At 45.2% G+C, this 14203-nt stretch overlaps 1 protein-coding gene across 13 annotated transcripts in view; it reads left to right on the forward strand.

Annotated features, from left to right (window-relative positions):
- LOC117588130 (neuronal acetylcholine receptor subunit alpha-7) overlaps positions 1–14203 on the forward strand; it is a 72775-nt gene that overhangs the window by 26709 nt on the left and 31863 nt on the right. Inside the window, exon 1 of one of the 13 annotated variants that reach the window (XM_034279221.1) lies at positions 11411–11465. The exons of the other annotated variants lie outside the window; for them this stretch is intronic. Coding sequence (XP_034135112.1) covers positions 11411–11465 — 55 coding nt within the window. Of the gene's footprint in view, positions 1–11410; positions 11466–14203 lie in introns of those variants that run through there. 13 annotated transcript variants of the gene reach the window in all.

Genomic DNA, 14203 nt, shown 5'->3' on the forward strand with positions numbered 1-14203 from the left:
TCGTATTTGAAGGAATGTGGAATGCGCTTAGAGCAGCAATGAAATTCAATTAAATTGGAAGCATCGACTGCCTTTCGCACTCTCATTTGAGCTGGGTGTTCCTCCTACAGGTTTTAGTCTTTAATTTCTGCCTCGCTCTAGAGCTGTTGCAGTGGCAAATCTTTTCAGGTGTTTCTACTTATCAGTTGTTAGTGCAAATATTCAAATTCTATTGGGGTTCTTGTTCCTGCAACTTCAGAGTAACCACTGCTCGTCGGAGTACTCTTAGTATGTAATGGCCCCGAGCACTCACTCAAAAACTCACTCGCACACCCTCGTAGCAGGTACTCGGTGCCACACACACACGCGTCCGTGCGGTGGCTGTTTATCAATGCAAATATTTAGCATACGCCACGTTGCACGTGCATTTTGCAAGTGAACATCCGACGCCCATCGTTGTGTCGTCTTTTGTGCAGCAGAGTTTTCCTTTCGCTGCAGCAGTAACCCTTGCAGGAACCCTCCTCCTGTTGGGCACGTAAAGTAAATACACATGTGGAGGCCGCTGAAAGGCCTAAAATTGTGTGTGCTAGGCACATGCATAATGGAATACCTGCCAGAGATGTAGAGTACAGAGTCCGCGGCCTGCCCGAGTAAGTTTCACACTCGTTTTGCCCAACACCGCAGCCCAGCCGCCTCTCCCCGCTCTGTTTGCTCTGGGCATTTTAAATGAAAATGAAAAGCCAAAGGAAAGCGGGTAGCGCGGATAGAGGAAAGGCACTGCCGAATGGCAGAGGGAGCTCGCTGGCAGAGCGCAAGATGAGATGCTTAAGCAAAATGAGCAATTAAGGATTATTGCTCGGTTTTGCCCATTTAAATTATGAGGCAAGGGGCCAAGTGATGAGCTGTAAGGTGTGGAAAAGTGAAGGGAAGTAGATTATTAGCCGCAGGGGCAGCAATTTTGCTTCGAGAAGGTATTGGCTAATCACATCTTTAGTTGATCGAAAGGCTTAGCGCTGGCTCGGCACTTTTTCCACCATGAAAGGGGAGAGGTCCATGCTCGGCGGTTCTCCCTGCTGCTGGCAGCAACAAAGTTGCATAAACTTTGTTAACATATTGCCATAGTTGGTGACGCTTTAGATTTTTCCCAGGCACCAGGCACCAGGCACCAGCCCTAGCCCCAGTTCCCGCTGTCAGCTGCCTGCTGCAGCCTGCTCTTCGTTTCAGTTCGTTCCGTTTGTTTGTTTGTTTGTTTGTCGGGTGGGTGGACAACTTTTTGCACTTGCAACAAAGTGCAATCTGGTGGGCACAGGCCTCAGGGTCTGAGCGTGCCACACATGTCAAGATGGAGGCCAAAGCCATGGGAGTCTTGAGACTGTGACCAAAAACACTGTGACAATAATTATGAAGGCGGTAATCAAATTCACAGGAAAGCACAGGGCAGAGGGAGGCGCCTTCTCAGTTGTGCAGCCTCCACTTTAACATGCACCGCAAGCCAAAGCGAGAAGAAAAGCCAAACAAAAGGAAATGGCAACAAAACCGCAACAGCAACTTGAGGCAAGTAGCCTGCTCCTTCCACTGCCACACTGCCGCCGCCGTCTGTGGTGGAGGTTTTTAGTAGGTTGAAGAGCGGAAACAATGCCGAGCCGAGAAGAAGAAAAAAAGAAATTAAAACTTGAGCACAGTTAAATAAATAAAAGACGAGAAGAGCAAAGAAAAGAAAAAAGGACAGGAAAACTTTTTTCTGTCCCTGATATGCCCCTGAGGCAGTGTCATAGACAAATAAGCCGAGATCTGACAGGGTCTGGCAGGGTTCGTCTCCAATGAGGCTTAGGCACAGAGAGTCAAAGCTTGAGAGCCAGTAACAACTGAAACTCTATGCCTCACGATTCATTCAGTGTGGCTGGAATTCAACTCTTTTGATGCCAGCGAACGAACGAAAACTACGAGCACTTGCCGTCAGTTAAGAAGTCAGTCAGCAGGAAACTCGAGCGGAATTACTTCCGCTTCGCTTAATTGCATTAAACAAACAACAGCATCAACAGTCATAGAAATGGGGAAACGGGAATGGTAAATGGATCGTATCGGTTGAGTTGAGTTGGGATAGACAGACGGACAAGAAGCGAAAAGTTATTTTTTGGTGCGCCGTCCCGTCCTCTCTCTGAAACCACAAACACGTTCACACATGAGTTGCAGCTTAAGCCCCTCGATGCTCCGACTTCTCCCACTGTAATTGCATTATTTTCATTAACAAAAGTTGAACTTTTTGGGGCCAGCGTTTTTCGCACTGCTCACGCGGGACAGGGGGCAACTTTGCATTTCCGGGACAATAGTTATTCCACTACTGTTTGGCTCCTGCTGCTGCCTTTTCCTGTTGGCCCACTTGAAGTGAGGGCTGTTCCTGCAGCCTCTTCGTGTGTGGGCGTGAGCATAATAAACTTTAATTAAAATGCATAAAAGCGTGCAAGTAATGAAAACTGAAAGAGAGCGCTAGATGGGAGCCAGAGAGGAATGGAGACCGAATTAAAGTAATTTCGCGAACGGCAATCAATTTAATTAAGATATATAACAGTTGATGTGCGAACTACTCCTCGATCCGCGTGCGTGTTTCCATTCCACCATCGCACATGGCATCGCTGGTAATTTCCGTTGCCATTTGCCATGGTAATGAGGTGAGAAGAAGAGCAGAAAGGAATTCTTAAAGCCAATTCAAATAGTGTAACTTTAAGACCTCTGAGCAGCAGTCTGAGTGGAGGTAATGAATCGATTAGCAAAGTGCATTATGTCCCTAAAGAGAGGAATAGTGTGAAGAGTTGAGAGAGAGTGACAGATAAAATTAATGAGGTTGTAAATACATAAAGAACAAAGAAAATAACTTGTCAATTTAATTACTCTAATGGATGATGAGTTTTTTCCCGGCAAAAAGGGAGCAGCAGCAGGAGCAGGAGCAGGAGCAGCAGCCAATGGAGAGGGAAGCCAAGCAAACATGAAAGAGGAACAGCGGCGTATGGCCCTGAGGCGAAGATCCCAGATCCCAGCAAAATCATCTCAACAAAGACCCATTCATGATCCAATTAGCACACTCAAGCGCGGGGCTATTCGCTCCATTCTATCCCTCTACATCCTTTGCTGTATCCTTCCCTGTGGCTGTTGAAACTCTCTCGTCCGGCAAACCCTTTATAGCCTGACATTTTGACAGATTTGATGGGGCTTGAAGTTTTAGTCATTTGCCACCTTTGAGTAATCTGCAACTAAATTAGAAACGCGGCCATGACAAAAGTTTTATCTGACAAATACATTTCAATTGTTCCCCCACTGGATCCCCTCTCCTCCTCTCTCTGGAATGACAAATGAAACTGAAAAGTTTAATGAACCACAGTAACAGGCACAAAATGCAAAATTCCGTCAAGCATAATGAGTGCTGTGCGGGGACTGTGGCAGGGGAGGAGCAGTTGGCAATTAAATTTGCTTAGTCTCGCTCTACTGGTGGTCCACAACTCAATGCCCCTGGACGCTCTACTCGCTTCGGAGTCAGCGCAGAAGTTGTCAAAATTAACAAAATGCGAGGGCTTCTCATTAATCTCTGTCTCCCAGAAGCTGAAGTAGAAGCAAAAGCAGAAGCAGACACAGACACAGCAGCCAGAGGGGCGGTGCTAGTGGCTGTATGAATGAGTAAATGAATGAATGAATGGCCAGTCCAGTGCACAATACTCATCTCTGCTTCGTCATAAAAATGAAAAATATACTCGAAATGACAGCAAAAAGTTGTTGCGTTTCTGCTGGCTCCTGCTTCCTCCTCATTTCTGGCATCTGGTGCGTGTCTCTCTCTACTGGTGCTGTTGCTACTCTGGAGAGTTAATCATTTTCTTTCAGCCATTTGTTTGATGGCCTTCCCCTCACTTGGTTTTTCTATTCTCTTTTTTGGGTGTCATAAATGTGGCAGTGCATCGTGAGGGGAAATTCTTTAAACAAAAAGCAGATGCATAGCAGGAATAGAGTTGTTTCGCTAGAGAAAACAATTAGGGACGCAGATTGAGTGTATGCCAAGGGAAACTTTTTTAACTCAAAGGAACTATCTTCCATTTAGCAACTCTTGTAGCCACACACACAACCGATCCCTTACAGAGGAAAACCCACTGAGATGGAAAGCTGCAGCCATCAGTAGCCTGAATTCCCATTCCATGCCTGAACATAAACAGTTGTTAATATCTTACAAAATGCATTAGCATTAGAAGCAGCAGAGAGACAGAGAAATGTGTGCAATGCCATGAACATGAATTATCATCGAAGATACCCGAAATATGAACCTAAACTTTGTAAGGATTTATGCATGCCTTCAGCTAATGAATTATCAGAGATCAAAGTGCCAAAGGAAAACGCTTTGGCAGCTTAGGAAATGTCAATCAGAATCAGCCCCATTGCAATTAATTAAATGGCATTAAAATTGAGTGAAGAGCCAAAACTCTGACTCTGACTGTGACTCCGACGACATTGAAGGCGACGTCATTGTCCTCATTTCGACACCGGTCGGGCAATTTGCAATCTCCTCTAGCCTCTGGCCGAAGAGTCAACAAATGCTCAGGAATAGAGAACACTAGAAAGCTGTCTGCTCAATTATTTAGATCGTGTTCTGGGCCTGGGACTGGCACGGGCCTCCGCCTGAGTGTCCTGCACGTGGAGCCATGCAGCTGGCCATCCATAAATAATGGAAAAGCCAGCCAGTGTGTCCCAAAACAGAAAACAATTGAGAGAATTCCCCACGTGCCACCATCCATGTGAGCCATGTGTCGGCAATTGAAACTCAATTTAGTCAACTGGCAAAACACAGAGCAAGCGAGGGCCAGACGACAGGGACAGGGACAGGGACAGGGACCGAGAACGAAGCGGAAGATAAAAATGAGGCAACAGAATGCATTTTTACAATTTTCACGCCAATTGCCATAAAAGCTGTAAGTGAAACACTTAAATGCACCTCTGCCGCCAGCTCAGCACTGAGGACTAGGGCACTGTGATTCAGTCTCCAATGCTGTCGCTTGCCCCACTTTCCACTCTCCCTTTGCCCCTCTCTTACTAGCTGGTGTTGTATCTGTAATTCGGTTTCCTGTGTTCTTTCCTGCTGCCTGGCATTCGGCTCACGTTCTTGGGCAATGTGTCGCGACAATCAACAAGCCGCGCAAATGTTCCTGTTTGCCGTTTTGGCCATTCGTATACCCAGCATGGAGACACAGGATACACAGGGAGAGGGAGAGGAATACGCTGAGATTGGTCACTGTACAGGCAACAGGGGGGGGGGGGTTTCATAAGCATTGGTTGTTGTATTGCTCTACTGAGCATTCTTTAGTCCATCATTCCCGCACCATTCAACTTTTCTGTGGCGAGTACAGAGCCGCGCGTCAGGGTGGCAATTAAATTGTTTTGGCGCACCAGGATGCTGGAGCCAAACTTTAAAATGGCCAAAATAAGCTACAAAAGCACCAGCAACAAGCACAATTAATGTGAATTTATTTTCGGACTCATTTGGCGGTAATTGCCCGACGTCAAACGAGAACAAACAGAGAAAGAAGTCGCGATGCGAGTGTAGGGCGAAAGAGTTGTTCGATGGCATGTGGCGGGGTTCCCAGGATGACAGGAGGGAGCGGGTAATTTCCATAGAATTTTCTGCCCACTTATTTACGATGAATTTTCGGACAGGCTACGCAGTAAAAGGCTTAACACGGCCTCCCTTTTGGCCCACAACCACACCCCGTTGGCCATTTCGGCAATCATTTAAGCTGTTTTACGAGCTACAATTGTGGGGCATGCCTCCCCTCTTAACAACTGTAAATAACTTGGCTCATTTGAACATTTATTGGTGACGCAAACGGCCTGTAGCTCGGTTAGTAGCTCTGCCCTGTAGTCCTGCCCTGCCCGAATGGGTTTCATCTTATTGCCAATTTTTACTTGTGTTAATTTCCTGTAACGTGGAAAGGAGATGTCGAGCTGTAGCTGTAGCTGTTCTAAAACACATAAAACTCGAGCCTACATAAAATATGATGAAGGGCACTTAAGTCGGGGAACTGTCGAGACTCGAGGCTTGAGGCTTGAGGCTCGAGACTCGCCCTGATTCTGTTACCCGGGCTCTACTCATCGCGCTGACAGCCATCAAATATGTACAGAACATGCATAAATGAATGACAGACACATATCCACATCCACTGAGATGCAGAGATACAGAGACACGAGACAGTCTCTCGCTGTGTGACACAACACGCCTTTTGTTTTCATAAATATTAAAGTGAGCGAAAGCAAAACCTTTGGCAATGCGAAGAGGCGAGGCCTCCTGTTTGTAGCCTGTTTGGCAGTTTGGCAAAATCTGCGCAATTTCATTTGGGACGAAATTTATGGGGCAGAGGCACTGCTGTGAAAATATAATTTATAGAAAATATATGCAATTTCAGTGTAGTTGTAGCAGTTGCAACTGCCACAGCCACAGCGCGCTGCACAGGTGCCACCAGAGTTGCCAATGGGGAATGCTCGTAATTCGTAAAGTTTCTCGAGGAGGAACAGCAAATATATGAGGAATATTAATAAGATTTTAGCGCTATCCCTGAGAGAACCTTTGGAAAACTCTTGAGAAGAATTCTCTCTCATCGATGAGCACTGACTCCCATGGAGTGTGCACACTTGAAAACGCACTCTGTGTGGCAGTGTCATTAATCAAGCGGCAACTTTATCCACAACCACAAAAGCTGAATCGAGTCTAGGAAATTCTCACCTTCTAGCTGGTCCCTTCTCCGTGCAAGTAATTTGGCTGAGTAGACAAATGACTGGGGGAATTGCAAGGCGAATGATCTGCTCCCAAATGAAATATGATTGGAAGGCGTTAAGCTGTCAGACATTAGAGGCAGAGCCAGGTGCAAACTGCAGCACCTGTGGCACAGCAAATGCACCCATAGACACATTACACATCCCTTTTGTTTTCTAAGGAATTTTGTAAATTTATGTGCCTTGTGCGCTGCCGAGAGTAAATGAATATGTTTGAATTTATTTCAAGCAATGGCAGTTTATTCGTTGCTGCCTTTTCATTGTCCTCCCGAATACTGTTGCCAGTTTTCCATTTTCCTGCTGCTTGCTGCTGCTGCTTCCAAGAACAATTACAACGAAATCCCCTTTTAAGCCTCGGCTACCCCACTCCCTGCCCCACACACTCTTGCTACAACGATTTCATTCATGAAAATTTTTACACAAAATTACATTTGTGGGGAGAGGCCTCTGGCAAACTAACTGGCAGTCGAAAAGCCAGTACCAGGACCAGGACCAGACCCAAAAAAGAGGCAAACATTTTCTCTAAATTACTCGGGCAAGTTCTACCGCTTGAACAGGGGCGTTGCAAGAGAGGGGGAGCCGGTGCCTATCATATATCCTACTTACCCTCGGAAAGGACAACACTCTCTGTCTCTCACATTTGTGTTTAATTAGTGTTGTCTTCTCATAAATAACGAAATGAAGTAAGGCTCCCCTTCTACCACTCACACTCCCACTACACCCATGACCAACGCACACCCAAAAAAAGGCATAAGAGAAAGGCGTATAATCTGTAAGGGAACTCAACTTTGCACACATGGCCACATCCGTTTTTGGAAGTACAACTGGAATACAAATTTAATCTGTAGGTTTTCTGGGATTTCCTCATTTGTACCAGATTATAATCTCATGGAGGCGAGGGACGAGTGTAACCTGAAACCTTTTTGATGCTATCGATAGCCAGGCATAGCAGCAGCACTCTCCTTTCATTTAGGGAGCATCAAGAGAGAAGGGAGGCCCAACGTTAATGAGTTGCCAAGTGACAGCCAAAGGGGGGGTAGAGAGAGCGAAAGCGATGATGATGGAGCCTGAATGGAACACAAATTGTGCTCAATTGGTTGTGAATGCCCATCTCCCTCTGTTCTATAGATAGCAGACTCTGAACTGAACCGAAAACGGACTTCCACTTAAACAGTTCAAGAGTCTTGCCGAGGAGTGGGTTAAACAGAAGACAGAGATGGGCAAATTTCTGTGTGGTGTACAAAGGAATCGAAAGCCAAGATGTTTTTAAAGTTCACGTTTCTTCAAATTGGCACAAATTGTACAAATATCTTTGAGCCCATTAGCAAACAAATGGGGTTCTTCCATCTGAAAGAACCAAAACAGGGTAAGAAAAGAGCGAGTCTCTGTCCTGCCTTGTTCTTGCTTTACTCTTTCATATAAATTCGTTGAGTTAAATATAATGTATTCGTGTTTGTCGAAGTAGGATTATTAACAGGGTTCCCATCCGGGTTCATGCCTTCGTTGCTCTCCTCTTTTTATGTCGTACCCATGGCAGAATTCCCAAGCAAGCTTCCAAATAACTACTCTTCTGAGAGCACAAAGACCCAACCCTCTCAGACTCTCATTGTTTACAGCTTGTAGCTCTCTCTCGATGCATCTCTCTCTCACTCTACCCAAGCTGCTTGCTCGTACGGTGATCTCTAGTTACCGTCTCCCCTTTGATCTGTCCCCCCTACTCTTACTCTCTCTAACACTAACAACAACGCAGCTATGAGTCAAACAGTGCGCAAGACGGTGCGTGCATAGCGATGGTATAAGCCATAAAGCAACTATATAAGGAGGTCTCGTCGGAAAAAATTATGGACTAGTGCGAGTGAAAAGTGCGATTGAAAGGGCTCTCGCTGTAAGTGTGAGGGCAACGACAATGGAGTGTGCAGATTAATCATTTGAAGGCAATTTTGTACATAATGTGTTCTGAAAAAATAAACATTTAAAAAAAAATTTGAAAATATATGTTGTCCGCAACCAAACTTCTGCGTCGACAAGCAAACGTGCACTGAGAATTGGGTAACGCAGCGAGTAACTCTGCCACCGCCGAGGCCTCCTTATATAGTTGCTTTATGGTATAAGCAGTGACCAATAACAAACGGTAAAGTGCAAAGAAGATAACGAAAGGGAACACTGCAATTGTTTGTAGCAATTTGGTAGCGAATAACCAAGAATACACGTATTCAAATATTTATATCCAAGCTAAATACAGAACTCTACCCATTAAAGTTGTCTGTCAGATAAAGTTACAAGTAAACAGAAAGATACATACATGCCTGCACATATTACATACCAAAGTTGCCATTTAGTCTCTTGGCTACAAAACTAAAACCAAATCAATTTCGTGCTTGGTTCGGATTGCGACTCCGGGCGAACACACATTCCCACATTCCCAGAGTACTTTTGCCATCTTTTTAGAGAATTTATGGACCTGCTCGTTGACTTCTAACATATGCATAATTTTTCAAGAGCATCTCCGTCGCATGGGGGGGTAGTCCGGGGTAGGGGAATGAAAATGGCCATAAAATGGAATCTCCAAGTGCTTTTAATTTGTCCCAGCAAATGCAAAGACTAGACAGCAGCCTCCGAGGACGAGCAGACTCCGTCCCGCACCTAACGTATGTACCATTCCTCACCACCCACACAGAGGGAAATATTCCTATGCCAACTATTCCTCCCACACAAACACATACATACAATATCTCGTTACTTAGCGCACATTTAATTTTGTTACGCACACAGTCACCCACACAGCAGAGCTGAGTAGAAAGAAAGGGGAGCTGGTGGGGAAAAATTGGGCCACCAGGAAAACTATGTAGCAATTTATAACTTTTCCTAGCTGTGGAGCACCCACTCCAGGGGACAGGGAGGTAGGTAACAACAGCCCCTTTTTGGCAAACGATAATGAGACTTCGTGCCAAATTATTTAAGAGTTGAACGTGAAAACATTCAGAGAGCGCAAAACTAAATCAAAATTTTGCGCAGAGCAAAACGCAGAATGAGAATGCGATTAAAATGAAAGTGAAGCACTTAGTGGAATTAGTTGAAGCTGGAACATGGAATGAGGATCACTTGTTAATTAGATTTCCATTCGGTGGCATTCATTTCAATTGTACAATGGAAATTAAATGGCTAATGAAAATTTCGCATAAACGGCGCCATATGGCGTTGGCCTTGGCTATGGCTATGGCTGTGGCTCTGGAGGTGAATGGAAGTAATCTTCCTGCTAACCAATTTTTCATTAAGTGTACCCATTACTAACGGGGTAAATAGGGTAAACGGATTCATGAGTGTTGCGAGTTCTTCCAGGGTATCTCATAATACAAATACTTTCATCGAAGAGCTTCGCCTTGTTTTAAATTATTTCGCACATTAAATGTCTGCGGTTTGCTGTGCTGCTGAAAATAATGGCTTCGCCGTTCATGCTGTCGACGTTGGCGGCTTTGCTAAAATTGAATTTTCCAACGTCGGAGCCGCCGCAAACGCACAAACCGCGATCAGAATCTATGAACAAACACACTCTTTCTACGCGCCCATATTTCCCTCCTTATCACGGTACTCCTTTTATTTCATTTCCATCCCAAAAACGAGCTCAGAACGAGCTGCGTGCACGAGTGCTGCGAATATTCATTTCAAATGCGCATAGTGTTTTGTGGACTGCAGCGGGGACACACGCAAGTACACTCGCTTCTCGTTCATACGAGTGTATACTCGAATGGATGGCCAGAGGAGGCCCTGCCTGACGGCATGGGCTTTAAGCCTTATAAATTAGCGGTTGGATTGAGCGTCATAAATCGTGCGATTAATTTTAAAGTGCTCATGCGGCTGCATGTTTATAGAGGACTCCTCCAGGGTGCTGCCATAACTCTCTGTTGTTTCCATCCCAACCAACTTTTCATCTTTCTCCACTAGGGGCATCTGCGTAGCAGGACCCATTCCGATGGGGATTTATCCTGCCTGATGACAAGTCATTAACGTTGAACAGACAGAGACAATAAAAACATATAGAATCTCAATTCCAGCCCACCTTTTGGACTCTGGCTCCTATAAAGCTAGAAATTTATGTATCTAATTAAAATGGAAGTGAAAGTGAACGTGGAAAAAAAGCAGAAGCCCTGAATGGATGGAACAGGCCGCTTCGTTGCTGTCACTGCTATATGCTAAGCGCTTCGCCTAACTTCGTTTCGCATAAATTTTTCCCACCAGAAACCAGCCGCTGCCTGCTGCTGCCGCTTGGCCCATGCCCCCCTTTTCCTGGGGGTGCCTGGGAATGTGGGTGATGGAGGAGGTTGTGGCATGGGTACGCATTTTGTTTGTTAATGCTCGAGAGCTGCATTTTTATGTTCTGGCAGAGTGTGAGCGAGTGGGAGGAGTAGGCAAGACTCCATCAGTCTACACTACACTGCACTACATAGCAGCGGGTTGTCGGCAGTCAACCAGGCTGAACACAGTCAACCAATCGCTGCCGCCACCGCTGTCGCAGTAGCTGTCACAGTGGTCTGACAATCACATTGGTTACAGTACAATGAGGCTTGAAACATGAAAATTGCAACTAACTCGATAGATACGGATCTCAGTTGGAGTTTCAATCTCGACCGCAATGAAGGTGCTCTATTCGGTTACGTTTCTCGTCATTTGCCTGACTGCCCACATAGGTGGACACCTGACATTGGAGGAGTTGCCACAGCTAAAGAAACTCTTCTACTATCCCATCCAGTTCTGGAATCACATAGCTGACCATGTGAAAAGGTCTGCTGGGAGGCTAGATTGTTATCAGCAGGTGGCCATACGGGCTCAGAATGTGATCAAAAGATTCAATTCGACGGTGAGGATATGCAACAAGGACTACAAAGTTAGCCAGGACTTGTTCCAGATACTTGACTTGATGAAAAATAAAAAAGAAATTGATGTCTGCAACGATCATATGAAGCATCCCGTCAAGGGCCAAAGTTGTGGCAAAAATGCTTTGATGACCTTTCTCTGCGATTCCCTGATGATCTTCTATGCCTTTGCGGCCTGTTCCAGCGTGTTGGATAGCATTTGATCTGTTAACCGTAGCTTTAACTCGATTTCGAATAGATGGAAGAAGCCGCTGGAAGTTTCTCTTTATTTTTGGAACCACTGTGCGTGCTCTGCGGCTCTCTGGATTGTGGGTGCCTTTGCCTTTCAGCTAAGCTCTTGTGCTGCCTGTTGGCTGTTGGATGTTGGCTGCTGGCGTTGCTTTTTAATAAAATTAGCTCCGACATTGGATGCTTGTTTATGCAGCAGCCACCGCCGACGAACCGAGCGAGCGAGCAAGCAAGCGAGAGTCCCAGTCCCAGTGCCAGTCCCAGTGCCGACCCCAGCGACCCTCATGATGCTGCACACACACGCACACGATGCTGATGTGTGTGTGTGTGTGCGTGTGGGGATGGGTGGTGACTGTACTTGACTGCTTATTATGCATGAATTTCAAATGAAGTCGCGAACGTGACACGAACATGCATGGGAGATGCGGCGCTTTTTTTCTCCGCTTAACTTTCGGTTCTCCTTTTCACTCACACATCCTATCTGTGACTATATCGGTCTCCCTCACGCATACATCGAGCAAAAAAAGAATTTACACATTCGTATTGCGATATGCATTTAATATTAGAGGAGGAAGCTGTGTTCCCAGTTGAATTCTCTCCTCACCGAATGCCCGAAAAAAAAATTGAAAAACACATCAAGCTCATTGAGAGCTAAATGGGAATAGGTTTTAGGGATATATATACAGATATAGCTACTATATACAGGGACGATAGGGAGGATGGTAGATGGAAGATGGCCGAAATGTTATGCGTAATGAAATTGGGCACTTTGGGTGTTGATTTTTTATGGCTCTTAAGTGGCTCTAAGGACAAACTGAATGCTCGTGGAGATGGGCATGGTTCTGGCTCTGTCTCTGACTCTGACTGCTTTGCCTAGGTCAATTGAAATTCTGTTGATCAGACTGACTTCAAAAGCAATTATCATTTAAGGCTCAGAGAGACAGCGACAAGCAGAGAGTAAGCGGCATTCCCCTTAGGTATCAGCTGTGACTAAGACTGTGCCTCATTATCCAAGACAAACTTCGTTGTGTGGCAATTTCTCTAGGCAATTAAACACTTGCCTCCCATCCAGTCCTCGAGCCCTCAGTCAGATGTCAGATGTTGATAATGCACTCTCAAAAGGAGCCTTTTCAGCAATTTTCCTGACTTAATGATATGCAAATACATACAAACAATGACAGCAACGACAGCAACAACGAGTCTACGAGTCCTGTGTTAATTGTCTTCCCCTTCGCTGTCGCTGTTAACATTTAATTAAACGCCTTTTTGCCGTCAAAAGTGCGAGCGCGACATAATTACAAGCCAGTTGGACATTTTTCCTAAACGAATTTCTCTTCACGAGAATTCTTATAAAGTCCCTACGCCAATAGAAACAACCACTTCCACCACTGATGCCTTGCTCTGCGTGCATTATTGTTTAATTGCAATTAGCGCCAAGAAGGCGGCAGGTGGTATGATCCGAAAGAAGTCTCCAAAATGATAATAACGAGCCATATGTCGGTTCATGCATAATGCAAAGGCCGAGCCTTGCCTCACACATTGCAATTAAGTTGCAAAAAGCATGAATACACTGACGAAAATCGCCTGGTTGTTGGTTAAAAGATCAACAAGCTAAAGGTTGGGAAATAACGTGGAACCTTGCCGGACAATGGTTAGAGTTAAAGCCTATTTTTTCAAAGTGTAGCCTCCCATTGTGACGGATATTGTTGTTGTTGTTTGCTGTCGAACAACGTGTTGAAAATATCTCTTTGGCTGCCAAGACGAGCCTTGAAGTGTGTGCTGCCACTTGAGTACTTCTACTTCTTGCCTCTTGCCATGCTCGCCACTTCTCCTTCATCTTCTTTCCTTTCTCTTGTTCACTTCTGGCCAAGAGAGTGCCCTCCCTGAGTTGCTGAGCTGAGAGTGTGTTAGATTATTTTTATGTGTGTTGTGTGTTGTGTTTTCCTTGTGCCTTATATTTTCGCATGCTTAAGTAGTTAGTTTAATAAATTGCAGTGCTTAGGACAGGAGTTAATGGAAAGAGGGCACTTCCCGCGAGAATTTCTGCCATTTGAATTCCTAAAGATTTGCAGTAAGTCTTCCCTGGTAGAAGTTGATATTTTGCTGTGCTGATTTGCGTGTTAGTTTTCAGTTTGCCCTGCAGCCACATTAGCCCTACTTCTAGTACAGCTAACACTGAATTGCAAAAATAAAAATTACGTATACGTAATGGTGGGTGGGAGTAGCAAAGAGCACACAATGCATCACAATGGTAATTAACAATTTACCACAGAGCGAGAGACAGAGAGAGAGAGAGGGATGGGAGAGCGAAATGCCGTGCAATG

This window comes from Drosophila guanche, unplaced genomic scaffold (assembly GCF_900245975.1).
Source record: "Drosophila guanche unplaced genomic scaffold, DGUA_6, whole genome shotgun sequence".
Taxonomy (NCBI): domain Eukaryota; kingdom Metazoa; phylum Arthropoda; class Insecta; order Diptera; family Drosophilidae; genus Drosophila; species Drosophila guanche.